This window comes from Setaria italica, chromosome I (assembly GCF_000263155.2).
Source record: "Setaria italica strain Yugu1 chromosome I, Setaria_italica_v2.0, whole genome shotgun sequence".
NCBI classification, from domain to species: domain Eukaryota; kingdom Viridiplantae; phylum Streptophyta; class Magnoliopsida; order Poales; family Poaceae; genus Setaria; species Setaria italica.
This window is the reverse complement of record NC_028450.1, coordinates 13,618,425-13,636,045: the sequence shown is the minus strand read 5'-3', so window position 1 is coordinate 13,636,045 and position 17,621 is coordinate 13,618,425. Positions and strand designations below refer to the sequence as shown.

Below are 17,621 nucleotides of genomic sequence, written 5' to 3'. Positions count from 1 at the left end.
TCTAGAGTGGAGCTGACTCTACCTGGAGTTTTGGAGTAGAGCAGCTCCACCCAGAGCTGGAGCCATACCAAACAGGGCCTATATTTTGAGCAACTCCAGGCAATCCGATTATACCAATTTGCTCAGGCTTGTCAATTTTGACAATCAACATCTTGATAGAATGGTATTTTCATACACTGAAATGCAAATAGAAAATCTATACAAACAGGAATACGCCCATGCCATCTTCTTTCTTTATCTCGAAACGAAAGGTAGCCGGCATCAATTTCATTTCACCATCATATAGCCAGAACTCATTGAACGCATTAATCCCAAATCATTTACACTTTTTACCTTGAGCAATACCCGTAGTGGATTTGACTTGATGATCATCGTGACCGTAACACTAGTCCCAAATTAGCCGCCGGATGCTCTCGAAAGGTTAAAAAAAATTAAAAAAAACTTCGCTCGAGGCTCGAGTGCTTTGGGCACCTGGGCTGGCTCGGGCCGACGAGAAAAAAAAAAACACGCTACGCTACACCACGCTCCGTTTAAACCCTAAACCCCTTTTCCCCACACACGACACCGCGGACCAATAAACGGCCGCCGTTCTCCCTCCGCTACGGCCGCCCGAGCCCGCATCCACCGTACCAGGGCCCCTGATGGCCGGCGCGAGCGGCGGCTTCCTGGCCGGCGTCAACGACCCGTTGCTGAAGCCGCGGCTTCTCCGTGCGGTGGTTGCCGAGCGGCTGCCGCAGCCGGGCGGCGCCGAGCTCCCGCCGGTGGAGCTCGCCTCCGTCCTCGACGCGGTGCGCACGCACGGCCTGCTCACGGAGGCTCTCCCGGACCGCGCGCCGGCGGACCCCAAGCTCGCCGAGGCGTGGCGCGCCGCCGTGGATTCCTGGGTCGAGCGCGTCGTGGCGCTGGTGGTGAGCGACTCGGTATGGTCTCCTGTGGTCCCTCTGCCCTTTGTGTAGACAAATTAGTACGATTTGGGGCGAAATTTTCCTCCTTTTCCAAGGATATGGGCTACTGTGTAGTGATTTTCTGTAATAGAGAAGAGTTCACTTGGATGGTGTGCGGGAAGTAGTTTAAATTTCAAGGGCATAATTTGCAGATTCAGGTGGAATTAAGTTTAGATAACTTTGTATATGAAGCAAATTCGAGGGCCCTCTGCTTCAATTTATGATTGGAGGACACCATTGAGAATGACTCCAGCTACAGTTTACTGAAAAAGTAGTTCAGAATGAGTGTATTTTAGTTGAAATGTGTTATTTTAGAATAAAAACTTCTACTTCAGAAGGCATGATCTTATGAATCATAGATACCTCACTGTGTTGGTCATTGTCTCTATTAAATTATTGAAGTGGTTTACTAAAAAAAATTATCAGCATTTCTTTGAAAGTGCTATAAAGTTCAGTCATATGCTTACAAAAGTACCAGTTTCAAATGCTCTCTCCCACACCTGGTAATGCCTTTATGTGGCACATTTCATCTCAGCCCATTGAAATGATCATGCTAAGGCAAGCCACATTTTCGCACTCTCATGTTGTATGCATCTCACATCTCCTATCATCCATGTAACCTGCTAGTCCTCTGAGCCATGTCATCACCATCCCCGTTCTGGCCACTTGGTCAATTGTGAAAGAAGTATATTTATATATTATAGTTTGCAGAAGCTATTTTATTTGTTTCTTGAGTCTGAAAGGCAGTTGATCCATAGTCATGCCCTTGATGCCTTAGCATGTTTTATGCTTTATTGCAAAAGAAAAACGAGTTGATCTTTTGCTAATTTTCTTTACCTTTCTGTTTGAAAATTCTTTAGGCGTACAGTTGCTGGTTGGGTACTTGTTTTCTCGGTGTGACTTTCCAAGAATGCAGCAATGAGCGCTTTGCAGAATCGTACTCCAATTGGTATGAGAAAATTCTGCCTAACTTGCAGGTAATGCATATAATTTGGTGCAATTTATTTAGAACGTATGTGCACAAATTTGTAACTTGTATCCTCAGAAGTTTGTTTACTTTTTTTTCATTCATTGCTGTTTCAATTTCTGGGTAATCCCATTATTTAGTTGAAGATGTATTTAGCATCTTACAAATACTTTCTTATTAAATTTCAATAGGAGCATGGACCATGAAACTGGTACTAGTCTTTGGGAGCTGTTGAAGTGAACTGCAATTTTTCTTTTGTCTTTTGCTGAAAATTGGACATCTTTTGGTGCTATGGAGTATTAAAGCCTTCTCTTTGAAGTCCTTCATGCAGTCTGAACTAGTAAACTCCAGACCTAGTTTACCTTGGCAGGAATTAGGAATAAAAACTATAGCCATATGATCTTGAAATTGACTGTACCTATGAAAAAGCATATGGAGCATACTTCTCTAGTATATTTTTTGCGAGTAATACTCACTGAATTTATTGTAGTGTACGCTTAACTAATTCTTCTTGCTTGATGATACTTTTGTAGAGAGTCTTGCCTTTTGTCGTTCAGAACACTAGTTATGTACATGTTGCTAATTTCTTATGTTTTTGTTTGTTTTCTGATACATATATTGTTTTGAAGTCAAGTCTAAGACAAAGCACTGACAAAAGAAAATTCTACACCAAAACGTTCCAGCCAACATTTTCTTCCTAAGTTCACAGCTGTCTAATCCTGGTCGGTCTATTATCCTTGAACGAAGGATCAATCCATTTAAAACTTCATGTATTCACGACACCAGTTCTGTGCAAATTGATGATCTGTTTGAATGCTAATTCATGTTAAAATACCACAATTTTAGTGTCCAGGAACACAGCAAAATCAGTTTTTGAATTATGGTTCATCATGTAATTCAGTATCTAGAAGGAATAGTTCTAATCAAACAGTACAGGTTACAGTACTATTCTCTGTATTTTACCTTTTTACCATTTTGTATTTCAGCTGCAACTTTTATGTAGTCCCAGCCACCTTTATCTGTTAGGCAATGAAATAACAAAATTGAGTATAATTTATGGACATGGGACTGATTGATTGGCTAATAAAGAAAAGAAAAGAAAACTGTGGTTTCGAAAAGTGCTAAGCACTAGGCAGGCAGTAGGGCGGCTCCTATTTCCTAATTGCTGATTAGGCTGGCTAAGTGGCCGACTTATGAAAAGTGGGAAAACACGCTTCTCAGGATTTAATCCCATCATCATTCTCGTCGTACCTCAACTCCTCAAGAAATGCTTTTTCTCTTTAAGCATCATACATGTGTGAATCTTCAGTCTGTTGCACATTATTTTTATACTGATGTATGCTCTTTTCCTTCTAGCAGGAACCATCTACCTTGCAACTTGTAACTGTTATTTCCTGTACCTCCATGTCTGATTTATTTGTTAGGTAAGTAACAGAAGATTAGTGTCCTTTAAGCTGCCAAGCATAATTTTTGGATCGCCTATGTTAACCATTACATGATTAAACAGATTGAATTATGAAGTATTATTTATCAATTGAACCACCACTTGATAAAGTTTCTTAGTGTTCTCAGGGAATTTGAAAGTGGCTCTGATGTCTGAATTGAACTTTTTTTCTACGTTTGCTGTTTGTTTACTACTCCTTAGTTATATAAGGAGTGAACATAATGCTCAGATCAAGTTTCCATTGCATTTTTTTTAGGGACCATTCAAATTTTGTCTTGTATTGCTCTGTTTAGTAGATTTCTAATAGGCCATATAATTAGTTCTGAAGTAGCTAAATGACTTGAATTAATGACACGGCTTCTGATTGTAGATTGGATTTCCTATTGTGAATACAGTTCCAAACTTTAAATTCGAAGTTTACAGTAAACTTTGGTATGCAATGCCAATCTTTCTGAATTCTAAATTATATCAGCTTTGTTTCTTGGTCACTTCAGCATTGCAGTTTCGGTTAAGGAATGCTATTTTTTATTTTATTCTTTGCATTTTGTTCTGCATGTTTATTTGATTGGACTGGAAGCAACATAATTTGTTTTCTGACTAGATTGGCGAAGTTTTCGAACTTAAAGAAAGAGGCATCATCCTTTGCTGGAAGGATTATTGAATCGGTGCTGCGGCTTTTAAATGAAAATGGTCTAGTAGCTGTATGGTCTATTCTTTTCATTCTTAAGGCTTATCTGTTTGCGTTGAACAACTCAAGGGAAAATGTTTAATTAAATCTATTTCTGCAGGATGAAGCAATTGATTTGCTGTGCACAGTTATTAAACTGTACCCATCATCTGTAAATCGGCACTACAATAAAGTATGTCTTATCTTATGTTCTCATTTCCTATTATGGGTAAAATGTCCTGGTGCCCAGTGAGAAAAGGATGGTTCTTCCAAAGTAGCTTAAAAAGAAAAGTTTAGCTGTTTGTAACATTTTGTAAGCTCACTGATAGGCTTGTAGAAATTGGAATCTGATACAATTCTGTTACTTGATTATCTTCTCAGTCTATATGGATTGCAAAATTGAACTGCTATTGGAGCTCTAGATATTTCTCTGATCTACCTGCTATGCTGTTGATATTGACTGGGGATTCAAGACTACTGTTCTGTGATCTGTTCCTATTCCTTTTTTTTCCCTTATTGCTAATTTCTTCTCACCATCAGTCTTTTTTGTTTTTGGTATGGCTGATAGCTTTGTGATTGTTGGTTGTGGTTTAGTTTTGGTCCTGACACTCTTGAATATATATTTTTCATTTTGTTTTATTGGGGCAAATGTTATTGTCATTGTTTATGTGTATGTTTAGTTTGGCCCATTAGCAGTTTCGGCCTATTATTGTGCTGTTGGCTTCGTTCTTAGTGTGCCACTGGTTAGCAGGCTAGGCTACCCATCCTAGAAGCAAAGCTCGATGAGTATCAAACGAGCAGGCAAAAATGCTGTAGTTTTCAACTCCTAGCTTTGTGGATTCCGTTGCATTTTGAGCTAGGCATCCACCCTACCTGCTCGTTAGCAGCCTTGGCTAGTTGGACAGGAACGAAAGCCCAAGGACCAAGTTATGTGGGCTCCAGCTTCAGGCGCTGGAGCATGTGAACCTGTCACCGAGGTGCAATCGCAGCAACACCGCTGAGGCGTACAAGTCCCTGGCTCAGTCCATAGGTTGACCTGTTCATCCAGCTTTCCCGGAGGTGAGCGCAACTGGACACCACAGAGACGAGACGACCGCGGCCGCCATGGAGATGAGCTCCCAGCATGGTGCTTCAGGAAGAGCGGTTGTTGGTTGGGCTCTTGGAGCCAAAGAGTGGATAAGACACGTTGGTATGCATGACTGGATAGGACGGGGACGATGTGTGTTTTTTATTGTTTTTGCTATATAGTTTTCACTCGATTTATCTCGTTGCTTCTTGCTCTCAAAATTGAGTGAATTCAGTATTCCCTTCAGATTTGTGTGCCATAGTTTCATTGGTCAGAAAATCAATTGAAACAAAAACAAAAAACACTTGATTGGTGTGTTCCCCCCAAAAAACCCTGAGAGGTAAAAACAGAGATAAGGCACAAGTACTGTAATTGACACTGCAGTGCCATCTAAGTTTGCCATACATGATGACCACTGTTTAAGTTCTGATTAGTATTTTTATAAGGAGACTAATGTATGATTCAGATTTTTCAGTAGTCCACTAATTCCTAGTGTCCATAGAAATACTGATGATGTTGTATCTGTGAAATACTACTATTTCTATCATCCTAACTGTTCTATTCTTACAGCTTACTTACATTTACAAATTTCAGGTTGAATCTACCATTGCAGCAAAAGTTATGAGTACGGAAGTCAATGTAAAACCATCTAAGGTGCGGGGAGCCTAGAGCTCTACTTCATTTCTCCCTTTTTTTTTCTTTTTTCGTGTCATAGAATTCCCTGCCCTGACCTGGACGCTGTTCCAACACTCCAGAAATTTGCAAGAACCTTAGCACTGTTACCTTCTGTCCGAGTATCTGAGGATGGTTGCTCACTGATGATTCGGAGAATATTGATTGTGGTAAACAATCTTTTGAATGATGCTTTCATAGGGCTTGAAGGAGGTAAGATATAACAGTTTGCTGCTAATCTTATTTCAGGTCTACCATTTCAGGTAAAATTTAACCATTTTGCTGCTGCAGAAAAGAATGGCCATGATATTATGTTGCTACTAGTTCCGCCTGGAGCTGATTCTCCACCAACATTGGGAGATCAAGTAAGGTCTGGAGGCGATGTGCATGTCACGAAGAAATTTCGTGTCTATACTGTTCCTACCATTTCAGCTCTTATGCATTGCTGCAGTGTGATGCTGACTAGTTATTATCCAGTTCAGGTTGGTCAAAATCAGAACATTTCTGTATATTACCTAACAGCGCTCATAACCTGCTGGTGTGAGGCACAATTTAGTTCTAAGTTCTACTCTTTTTATTGGCAAAAAGGTCAACGTTCCAATGCGTGCTTTGGTGGCTTTGATGCGAAGAGTGCTGTTAGTTGATGGATCACTTCATAAAAAGCTGTTCCCTTCAACAACTTCATTGCATCAAGAGCTTATTTGTTTTGAGCTTCCATCATTGCATTCGACTTTCTTGGATTTGCTCAATGCAACTATTAAAGGAATGCGAAGGTAACTGCCATTGTCTCTTAAAAGTATAGACTATGTTTCTTTACTTGGTCTACTGAAAGTGAAGAAAATATCACGCAATTATAGGCTATTTAATTGTGACTGATTCTGGAACAAAAATTGAGACATATATAATCTCTTTCAATTTTTTGTTTGAATCTGAGCTAAGATAGAAAAGGACTAATTTAGACTATCATCCTGCAGCCAACTTTTACCACATGGTGCTAGTATCATACGGCTTATAACAGAGTACTTCAAAATAGCAAAGTTGCCTACTTTGAGGACAAAAGCTTATATCATTTTGCAGCTGTTACTAACCTCCATGGGCGTTGGTAGGTCATTCTTTGTTTCTTGCATATTCCTTTGCAATTCTAATATACTATGATTGTATCTTTGAAACATAGTACAATTGATTACAATTTTGTCAGTGTAGTTTAGCATTTCCCATAATAATACTGTTATAGCTTCTTACCTCAAAAAAAAACTGTAATAGCATCTCAGGCTACAATTGTACTTGATTGCCTGATTTTTTTTTAATTACAAACATTAGTAACCAAAAAGTTCCTTAAAGTTGTAACATCTATAAACCTTTGACAAATAGCATGCTCAATTGCTCAGGGTGTTTCTTCAAGCATTGCTTAGCATGGATAGTGTATATCTATTTTTAACCATTCTTGCAAGTCCTCAACTTTAAATACTTAACTTTACATTGACACACCATCAGTATGTGTACACTTTATGCTTTTCTTTTGGGAATTATTGAGATTTCATTTTCATTTGCATGTGTGCATATCCTTTGGTTTTGTTTTGTCTAGTCAAATTCCTGTTCCACCTGTTCTTATCAGGGACGTCTCTGCACCTGCTTGAGGCAGCAGTCAGCAATGCAATTGCTGATCTGAGTGATGATGGTGGGAGTGACATGACTATAATCAGCACAAATCCATCAAAAGTAGCAAATGAATCATCATCAAAAATTTATTCAAAGAAGAGGAAGCAAGAACCACAAGTACAAAACTCAGTTATCTCTGCTTCAGAGAAGGCAGCAATCAGCCCAAGGAAAAGAAAAGGTTCTTCCATACAAATTGCATCGAAGGGAATGGCCCCTGAAACTACAGGAGATGTTAGAATTTCAACTCCACTTTCAGTCAAAATAGCTGCACTAGAAACATTGGAAATTCTTCTGAATGTGGTATACTTAAATCTAACCTCTCTCATCATCCTACCATTTCTGCATATCTTAGTTTTCCTTTTATCAGATGTTTGTTGTAGTTTGAGGCCTTGCTCTCATATTGGTCTTAAATATAATTAGAGCAAGAATGACTTGGCTGAGCTCATTGCAAACAATTTTTTGTAGGAAAGTTCAAACCGTTTATACCTCTTGTCGCAAGTTTGAAGCAATGAACCAAATTGCATGATGTATAAGATATTTTGCAAATTTAAATGATTAAATGGTCAGTTAGATATCTAGCTTGAATCAGGTTAGATAGGCAAACTCTACCGAATTATCTCCATTATCTTCCCAGACTCATTTCTGTTACAAACTATCTGTATTTCCGTTATGGCAACGGAAATGGGGCAGAGCCTCGCGTCGAAAAAAAAAATGATTAAATGGTCAGTTATTTTTGAAGCTGGTACCACACATTGTGATGCACGCTATCTAATATCCCAAGACAGACAATTCATGGTGCTCATAGATACTTGAGTATTTTTTACCATAGCTGAAACAGTAGCTACAACTGTTTTTGAATGAGTATATTCTAGAGAGGAAGTTATAACAAACGAAAGAGGTATCAAAACTTCTCTTTTCATAGTGATGGGAAGAAAAACACGATCATGCTATATGAATTGGTTATGCAACCAGCATATATTGTGTTATTTTAATCACCATATCTAGTTAGTGTGTAAATTCAGAGTATATGTTTTTGTGACATGTAACAAACTAACAATGGCATTATAATTTATCACCTGGAGCAGGGAGGTTCATTGCAGACGGATCACTGGAGATCAGAAGTGGACTTGCTCCTAATTAACGTTGCTAGAAGTGCTTGTGACACGGGAAGGAGTTACAAGCAAAAGTCATCCACATTTGGGGAGCCAAGCATATCGGACCTCCAACTTGCTTCATTGAAGGCCCTGCTAGCATCTTTTCTTTCTTCTCCTTATGCTCGTCCTCCTTATTTAGCCAAAGGAATCGAACTCTTCGCAAAAGGTAATACTTACTCTAATCACAAATACGAGTCCATTAGGATACAGTCTCCAATGTGCCACTTTGACTGCAAATATCCATATAGATATATTATATATCAATGTCAACCTTATATTGTCAATCTACGTTAATTTTCACATGTTGCTGGTCCAAGCTTTTTTTTGGGGGCTTAGGATAAATCTAGGTGGATTTATATTTGTGAGTGCATGAAGTATCTTTTAGCGTGCTATTTAGGAGATTTTTATAATTAAAATCTAGTTAATTGAAGCAAATGTTTGGCCTCAATGGGTATGGCGCTGAAAAAACAAATATTAGCCAACAAAAATGGACCTAGTAATTTGCTGGCATGAGTTCTACGAAAACAGTAATGGTACTTGTGTTGGACCATGAGATTGATTTGCCTTACTCTTCAGTATATTTTGTGTTGAGTGGCAGGGATTGGTTTGGATCTGGGCCTTCAAAAAAAAAATCCAACCCAATATGTAAGAATTTGTTTCTTTTGTTTGTTACAGGGAAGGTAGAGATAGGGACTAAGCTTGCAGAGTTTTGTTCTCGTGCTTTGCTGGCCTTGGATGTTCTTACACACCCGCGAGCCCTTTCTCTAGAAAAAGCAGTTCCTGTAGGCTCTGGGCTCAACTACAGTGCACAAGGAAAGACAGTTTTTGGTGGCGGAACATACCAGATGTCAGTACACAGAGATCAGCCTCAGGCTATGGAGGTTGAAGACATGTACGATGACTGGTTGGCATCCACCAAGGATGATGAACCAGCAGAGGCTGCAGTGACTGATAGTGGTGCAGGAGCAAGTACAGCTGGCACGATGTTGGAGGATGGTAGGCAACTCAATCCCATGGCAGAAGATCCAAAAATTGAGCCACCCAGAATCGGAGCTGCAGCACAAGATGTTCCACCCTCCAGCAAGAGTGATGTCAATATGGTTGATGCGGCTGCAGATGAAATTGCCAAGCCAAGCACAGTGGAGAATCTTTCAAGCTCCAATGCTGTTTCGGCTCCAGTGTATGCAACAAATTCTGATTCACAGAAGCATGCCATACCCTCATTTCCTGAGCAGAAGTGCACCGATCAGGTTGGTCATCTTGAGAACAGAAGCCCAGCTATCAATGTGCCATCCAGCAAGCTGGGAACTTCAAATGAAATTTCAGACGCTCCAGTTGTTGGTTCAGGTCATCAAGCACCAGATGGCCGTTCAACTAGCTTTGCAGAATTGTTTGGCTCGGAGTCTGGTGTTGATTCAGAGTCAGATGACTCGGTGCCAGATATCGTTGACGGAGACCCTGACTCCGACTAGAGTTCTTTACTGCTTGTGACCTTTTAAGACTCCTTGGGTTAACCTTTTTGAGTTACAGACCAATGAACACAATGGTGTTTGTTATCTCTGACCCAGTGAAATCTTTTTTGTGAATTCTGTGGTGCCCTTTTTTTGTTGAGTTTAAATTATGCGGTGCCGCCCACAGAGAGATCAGGCAACATTGTCGTGTGCCTGCCCGGCAATTTCTGCTTGTTAGGGTGGCAGAGTACTCAAAAATCTTGTTCATACCGTCATACGCCTTGCAAGATTGAACATCTGCGAAATTCGTCTCGAAGCTGACTCTCAAGAAAAGCCTTTTTCTTTGGCGGCAGGACTCCTCTCTTTACAAATGCACTGCGTTGTTCGCTGTGCTGCTGAGATGAGGTGGACTTTTTTGGTAGAGATTGTGGCATACAAGCGACAGGAATAAGGTTACTCAACTTGGAACGGAGACTCCCTTAATCTCTAGACGACTAATATCACCGTTTATGGAGGTTCCATCCAAAGCGTCATATGCGAAGTTGCCAACTCACTCCACAAAATACAAGAGATATCTCGACAAAGACAACAAAACTGAATTGCTTAATATCAGTTGATCGTTAGTAAAGACTGCATACCTAACTCTTGGTACATTACATAAGCATCATTTGCCCTAACAAGCAGCACCAGGAAAAAATATTTACAGTTTCAACAAAATTGTCATCTTGAATTTGATCAACCAGCAACGAAGAACATACAGTACGCCGTTACAGTTACAGTCAAGCTCGGCGCTTGCTAAGACGCCAGGAGTTGGGCTCATGGTATCTATCATACAGAGGCTCGATTCTCTCCTGCCTCTTCCTTTTGCTCATCTTGGTGGGGTCTGCACCCTTGTAAAACCTTGGCGCAAGCTCAACCAGCCATTTTGGATCGATCACAGTAACCTCCCTCATGTACTCCTTGGTCGTCATCACAAGCTCGTGATAGATGACCCAGTCTGGCTGCCGCTGGAACAAAGCGCTGCTGGGGTGGATGTACACTGGCTGGTTTTCAACCAAGGTTCTGTATCCCTCCTGGGGATCCTTCCTTGCAGCATGGAAAAAGAAGCCAGCAGTAATCGCTTTCCTTATCTTTGTGAAGTTTTTCCCAGCAGAAACAACATCAAGTTTATATCTGCACAGTCAACAGCAGCATGGGTTAGCATACAACAAACTCGTAAAAGGAAAGGCTGTCTTAACAATAAAAATGGATATAACTCTAAAAACAGCTGTGTGAACAAGAGTTACAAGCATCTGGAGAGAATGATGTCCAGAATGAACCATAGCTTGTACCATAGGATCCAAACCACAAAATAGCAGTCCACAACACTGGCTCAATGTACACATGCTATCCAACAAGTCCTCGCTATACGCTGGCCAAGCTTTTCATATTTTTGCGACAAAATTGCATGTCTAATTTTGATTTACAACTCTGCTATTCCGGAAATTAGACTCGTACAAATTAGTTAACCTCTGGTCTTGCCCTATTATTTGCATAATGTTCTGTATATATGCATTAGGTACACTAGTTGGATTTTGTATGATAATCACAGCTAAATTATATTGAATACAAGGCTGATGACTACTTGCGATGCGCCCTACCTTATCTGATTGAAAAATATTTCAATCAGGAAAGTCTCATCGGAACATCGGAAAAAAAAAAAGGCTGGAATATTTAAGCAGGAAAATTTTGAAAGTAGGCTAGTCAAACTAATCATGCTGTGGAAGTATGAAGTAAATCAGTCTCTGGGAGCATCATAAAGGCAGAACAAGTTCTGAATATATGCAATAGCAGGAGGAAACTTTCATGGAACAGATACAAGGAAAAAGCAAGAACCAAGAATGTGCTTAGCTGATACAGATGCTACAACTGAAAAATAACATTTACCTGTCCATGATAGTGAGAAGTTGCTTCCTCACATCTTGTGCTCTCCTCAATGATCTTGATTGAACAAAGTTCTCAAAGCACCAGGGACCTGAAAAGTTCTTTGCCTTCCAAGCCTCGTATACAGCAAGCAGAGTAAGATGATCCCCCTCTGGCTGGAAAAATTTGGCCCTTTTTTGATCAGCTTGAGCCTGTTTTTCTCGTGGCCTGTAGAATATGTTCCCTGTTTGAATCATTGCTATGATAGTCAGTATCTCATCACTACACCCAAGGTCGACACTGGCTAGTAGCATCTTTGAAAGTGGTGGATCCAATGGAAATTCAGCCATTTTCCTCCCCAGTTTGGTTAGAAGGCCCTCTTCATCAAGAGCGCCAAGGCTGTACAACTGTTCCATGGCAGAAATCAGTGCTTGAGGTGCTGGGGGATCCATAAAATCAAAGGATAATAGGTCATTTATTCCCATCGCCTTCATATTAAGAACTGTAGACCCCAAGTTGATCCTCTGAATTTCTGGAATAGTCGTGGGGGACATTTCATTACGGTAGGCACTTTCAGTGTATAGACGATAACACTTGCCAGGTCCAGTACGCCCAGCACGCCCTGCTCTCTGTTTCGCAGATGCTTGCGAGATGGGAGTGATAACCAATGAGTCAAGACCTTGTTTTGAATTGTAGACATTGATCTTGGCAAAACCAGGATCCACAACATAGTATATGCCATCGATTGTCAAAGAAGCTTCAGCAATATTGGTGGCCACAACAACTTTCCTCTTGCCAGGCGGAGCTGGGTCAAAGATCTTTGATTGCATCTCACTAGGAAGGGCACTATACACAGGCAAAATTATGAGCTCTGGAACATCCTTTCCTAATCCCTTCATCCTCTCATACAGACACTGGCAGGCGTGGTCAATTTCCTCTTGTCCTGTCAAGAAAACAAGGATGTCTCCTTCTGGCTCTGTCAAGTGAATCTGCAGAACTGTAATCAACGCTGCATCCAAGTAATCACTCTCAGGTTGTTTTGTGTAGAGAATCTCCACCGGGAATGTTCTTCCAGGAATTGTGAAGATGTTACAATTAAAGAAATATCCTGAGAACTTCTCGGCATCAAGGGTGGCTGAAGTAACAATAAGCCTCATGTCAGATCTGCGCTTAATAAGTTGTTTCAGCAAACCAAAGAGCACATCTGTGTGGATGGTCCTTTCATGGGCTTCATCAAGCATGATAACTGAATATTGGGAAAGGTTCTCATCAACAAGGATCTCACGCAGAAGCATACCATCAGTCATGTACTTTATCACTGTGTCTGGCCCAGTACAGTCCTCAAAACGGATGGCATACCCAACTTCCTCACCCAACCGGCACCCAAATTCTTCTGCCACTCTCTTTGCAACAGACATCGCCGCAACCCTGCGAGGCTGAGTGCACCCAATTTTACCCCTTGTGGTATAACCCGCCTCAGCCAAGTATTGTGTCACCTGTGTTGTCTTACCAGAACCAGTCTCTCCAATAACAACCAGAACTTGATTGTCATGGACAGCTTGTATAAGCTCTTTCTTCAACTTGTAAATAGGAAGAGACTGCCTCTGCTCTTGTATTGAAAGCTTTGACCTTTGCCCAAAAGTTAGAGCCTTTCCATAGGCCTCCTTCTTCCATTCTGGCATGTCATAAGCTGAAAGGCCAACACCTCTCAGCTCCTGTGCAAGGTGCCGCTCACCCGTATCAGGCATAGGGTCCTCCCATGGTCGATTCAGATCCTTGGGGATTGAATCCAGCATGGCTCTCTGCTCCTGCTCTCGGACCTCACGACGCTCCTTTATGAGGGCAGTCTGTAGGGCCGCTGCTCGGCTCAGTGAACCTTCAGGATTCTTGAATATCTTTACAGGTGACATGTCAATTGAAAACCTGCTCTGTCCCTGCAAGAATGCTGGTTCATCCTCGTTCAGCTCGATCTCAAGCTCTTCCTCTGCACCTTCCTCCTGGTACATCATGCCATCCCCATCCTCATCAAACATTGGGTAATCCCTCACATCCAGAACACCCGAAGCAATCAGCTGCTTTGCCTCCCATCTCTCCGGCGAGCTCATACGCTTGAGCGGCCGCCGTGATGTTGGTGCTGCCTCATCCTCCTCCGTGATCACAATGCCTGACAGACCCAACCTCTTGCCAGATCCCATGCCACCGCCACTGCCACCCGATGGGTTCGCCCTTGGTGCATCATCTGCACCACGCTGCATTGGCAGGAGGTCCTTCCCTGTATCCTGATCCACATCCCGCATCGACAAACTCAACTTCTGCCCTTTCACTGACACTACCTTCACATACACCTCCTGGTCACGCTTCACCACCTCCTTCGCATTGGCCACCCGCCTGCTAGCCATCTGCGAGACGTGCACAAGTCCCTCGCGGCCACCGCGGACATCCTCAAGCCTGACAAAGCACCCGGTGTCCATTACCCGGGTCACCCTACCACGGTAAACCTGGTAGAGCTCTGGCTCACCACTGGGATTCGAAGTAGCAACCTCCCTCCCCCTTCCCCCAACACCCCTGTCCTCCTCTTCCTCCTCATCTCCATACCTCCTGCTCCTCCCCCGTTCCCTATCTCTATCCCTCTCCATATCTCTGTCCCTTCCCCTGTCTCGGTCCCCATACCGATCCCTATCACGGTCTCGGCCCCGGTCACGGCCTCTATCCCTGTCCCTGCCGCCACGGTCACGGTCCTGGTCACGGTGGTCACGGCCGCCACGATCTCGGTCATGGTCACGGCCACCACGGTCTCGGTCATGGTCGAGGCCGCCGCGGTCGTAGTCGCGGTCCCGGCCTCTCCCGTCACGGCGGCGGTCTCGGTCGTCCCTGGCGGGGGCGGGGGCGGGGGCGGCCGCATCGGCATCCCGCTCGAGCTCGAGGCGGAGGTTGCGGGCGTGGTCGGGGTCGTCGGGGCGGGCGAGCCCGGGGAACTTGGAGGCCTCCGCGCCGGCGGGGCCCGCGGCGACGGCGGCGGAGCTTGGGTTGGAGGAGGGCGGGAGGATAGCGTGGATGATGGTGAGGAGCGTGCGGACGAAGTAGTCGGGGAAGTCGGCGCCCTTCTCCTTGAGCCGGGCGTCGAACTCGGCGACGGTGGCGGAGTCGCGGCCGAGCTCCGTGATGAACTCCGCCAGCACCTTGTCGCCGACGCCGATGTGGGTCTCGAGCTCGGAGCATACCTTCGAGACGAGGGAGAGGTACTCCAGCTTCCGTAGACCGTCTTCGCCGGGGCCCGCCGCCGCCGCCGCCGGCGCCATGGCTGGGGGTGGGGGTGGTGGAGCTAGCTAGGGTTTGGTCCGCGATTCGAATCGATTCGGGTTGGGTGGAAACTGTGGCGTCGAGGGTGGTCGGGTTCGGAGGGTTGGAAATTGGATTACACACTGACACGTGCAGTCCCGTCCCGGCCGTTTTACTAGCGAGAAGGAATTTCCCGAATGGAAGGGGGTGATTGAGGTTAAATTTTAGCCCCTGTCACATGTGATAGATGTTTGATACTAATTAGAAGTATTAAATATAATTTAATTATAAAACTAATTGTACAACCCTAGGCTAAATCGTGAGACGAATCTATTAAACCTAATTAGTCCATAATTTGACAATGTAGTGCTACAGTAACCATTCGCTAATGATAGATTAATTAGGCTTAATAGATTACGATTTAGTCTAGGGGTTCTACTATTAGTTTTATAATTAGCTTATATTTAATCCTCCTAATTAGCATGGAACTTGTGATGTGACAGGGCTAAAGTTTAGCCCCTGATATCCAAACGCTCCCGAAATAGTGGAGGTTCGGCTTTTCAAGTCTAGCGAGAGCAATAATTTTAGGGCTTTTTTTCTAAAGCGCTCTTTGAATCAAAAATGAAGTCAGCGCCATGTTTTGTCAAGTTCGAACCGCTCCACACCCATTAAGCAGCTGCTGTTAGAGAACAATATCCATGTTATGAACCGTGACGTGGTAAAAACTAATCCACACTATTTCCAAAAGAGAAATATTTCAAAAATGAAGGAAATAAGGAGTTTATTTCATCTACAGTACAGAAATAATAACTATATCTACATCGCTGGAAGGATTGACCCCTCCCAGCGATCCTGCTACGCCATTGCTCCAGCTACCGTTTGCTAATGTTTCACGACTTTTGCTGGTGTTCACGAAAAGCTCTTGACGCGTACCTTTATTTATCATCATGCGGCTGCCATCAGCGGGTCACGTTCATCCTACGCGCTGACGAAGGTAGCACCGGTAGAAAACGGACCTTCCATCCAACTTCTTTTGTCTCAGTTAATATTGGTCCTGTGGCAAAAAGGGTCTTTAGTCCCGGGTCAAAAATAATGTACCGAAAGGATACTAACGGGAGGAGATTTAAATCCCGGTTGAAAAGATCTGGCAGCGACGTCCCCCTTTGTCCCGGTTGGAATTTCCAACCAACCGAAACAAAATATTCCCCGCGCGCGCCCCCTCCCCCTCTCCATGTTCAATCCTCGCGGGCATAGGATCCTTAGCGCAGGCGCATAGGTACTCTCTCCTTCTCTCCTCCCTCTCCTTCATTCCTTATCCTCTCTTCTTCCCACGTAGGAGGGTGGCCGGGCGCGCGAAGTTGAGGTGGCCACGGGGCAGCGGCGGGCCGAAGGCAGCGCAGGGGAGGCGGCGATGGAGGCCGAGGCGGCGCGCAGGGAAAGCGGAGCGGGACGGGCGGAGGCCGAGCCAACGGTGGCCGAGCGGCGCGCGCCGACGGTGGCCGAGCGGCGCGCGCCGCCGGCAGCCGGCCGGCCGGGCGCGGGGGAAGCGGGAGGGTGGAGGTCGAGCCGTGCCGCCGCCGGTGGGCGAGCAGTTTTTTTTATTTTTTTCAAAAATTTTTAGACCCGATTGGTGTTACCAACGGGACTAAAGGGGGCCTTTAGTCCCGGGGGATGACCCGGGACTAAAGGACCCCCATTGTCTCGAACAATTACTCCCAGATGGCTTTTCGGGAGATTTGACGCCTACCAACCAGGACTAAAGGTCTGTTTTCTACCAGTGCAGGTCCAGGCGACAGACCTACGTGTCGTCCTTTTGCGACAACGAAATCGTCGCCATCTACTTGGCCCCATGGCTAGCGCTTCCTGCGTTGATGAGGCATACACTATTAAAAGTCATGGTGCTCTATTCTCCATCTTCTTAGTTAGGTTGTTGTGGAAAAACTAGGGTTTCTTATTCTTCGGGATGGCAACAGCACACCAATTAATTTTTACTATGATTAGTTATTATCTTACTATATGGCTTTATGCACACTAGGTTCCACCACATCAGGTTGCTTCTTTGATTCAAAATTGCAAAGTTCCCACATCCATGCACCTGAACTTACATTGAAATGTGATGCTTTGTTTCAATAACCTATTTTTCACCATACATTGTATCCCGTGTGATGTGTTTTATGCTATTCTGTGATACCCAGGCCATACCCACATCACCGGCGCACATGCTCTACGGGCGCGGCGAAGCGCATCCTTCTTCCTAGTAAATAACCTCTTCAAATGGAATCAGAGGTAGTGAAAACTCATGAAAATCTTTCCACTGTGAATTGTGATCTTGACCGTCGCGTGTGTCCCATTAAGGTGTGCTCAATGTTTCTGTACAAGACCATAGGCCACCTTTTGCTTCTATTTTGCTTCCTCC

The 17,621-nt window shown here is 43.7% G+C and overlaps 2 protein-coding genes across 3 annotated transcripts; one reads left to right on the top strand and one right to left on the bottom strand.

The window, feature by feature from the left end:
* Positions 1 to 559: 559 nt before the first annotated feature.
* On the top strand, positions 560 to 10,159 carry LOC101769104 (proline-, glutamic acid- and leucine-rich protein 1). 2 transcript variants are annotated; one of them, XM_004952253.3, is made up of 13 exons: positions 560 to 920; positions 1,805 to 1,921; positions 3,271 to 3,335; positions 3,957 to 4,056; positions 4,144 to 4,215; positions 5,683 to 5,742; positions 5,844 to 5,973; positions 6,052 to 6,242; positions 6,349 to 6,533; positions 6,735 to 6,862; positions 7,376 to 7,719; positions 8,505 to 8,739; positions 9,249 to 10,159. In XM_004952253.3, the coding sequence occupies exons 1-13, from the start codon at positions 642 to 644 to the stop codon at positions 10,043 to 10,045; spliced, it is 2,703 nt and encodes a 900-aa protein (XP_004952310.1). In that variant the 5' UTR covers positions 560 to 641; the 3' UTR covers positions 10,046 to 10,159. The 2 variants fall into 2 exon arrangements, with proteins under 2 accessions (XP_004952310.1, XP_004952309.1); XM_004952252.3 differs by having other exon boundaries at positions 3,268 to 3,335.
* Positions 10,160 to 10,598: 439 nt separating this feature from the next.
* On the bottom strand, positions 10,599 to 15,329 carry LOC101768701 (probable pre-mRNA-splicing factor ATP-dependent RNA helicase DEAH5). The gene is made up of 2 exons (XM_004952251.3): positions 11,951 to 15,329; positions 10,599 to 11,197 (listed from the first exon to the last, which is right to left on the bottom strand). Exons 1-2 carry the CDS (start codon positions 15,223 to 15,225, stop codon positions 10,804 to 10,806), a joined length of 3,669 nt encoding a protein of 1,222 aa, XP_004952308.1. The 5' UTR covers positions 15,226 to 15,329; the 3' UTR covers positions 10,599 to 10,803.
* Between the last annotated feature and the right edge of the window lie 2,292 nt (positions 15,330 to 17,621).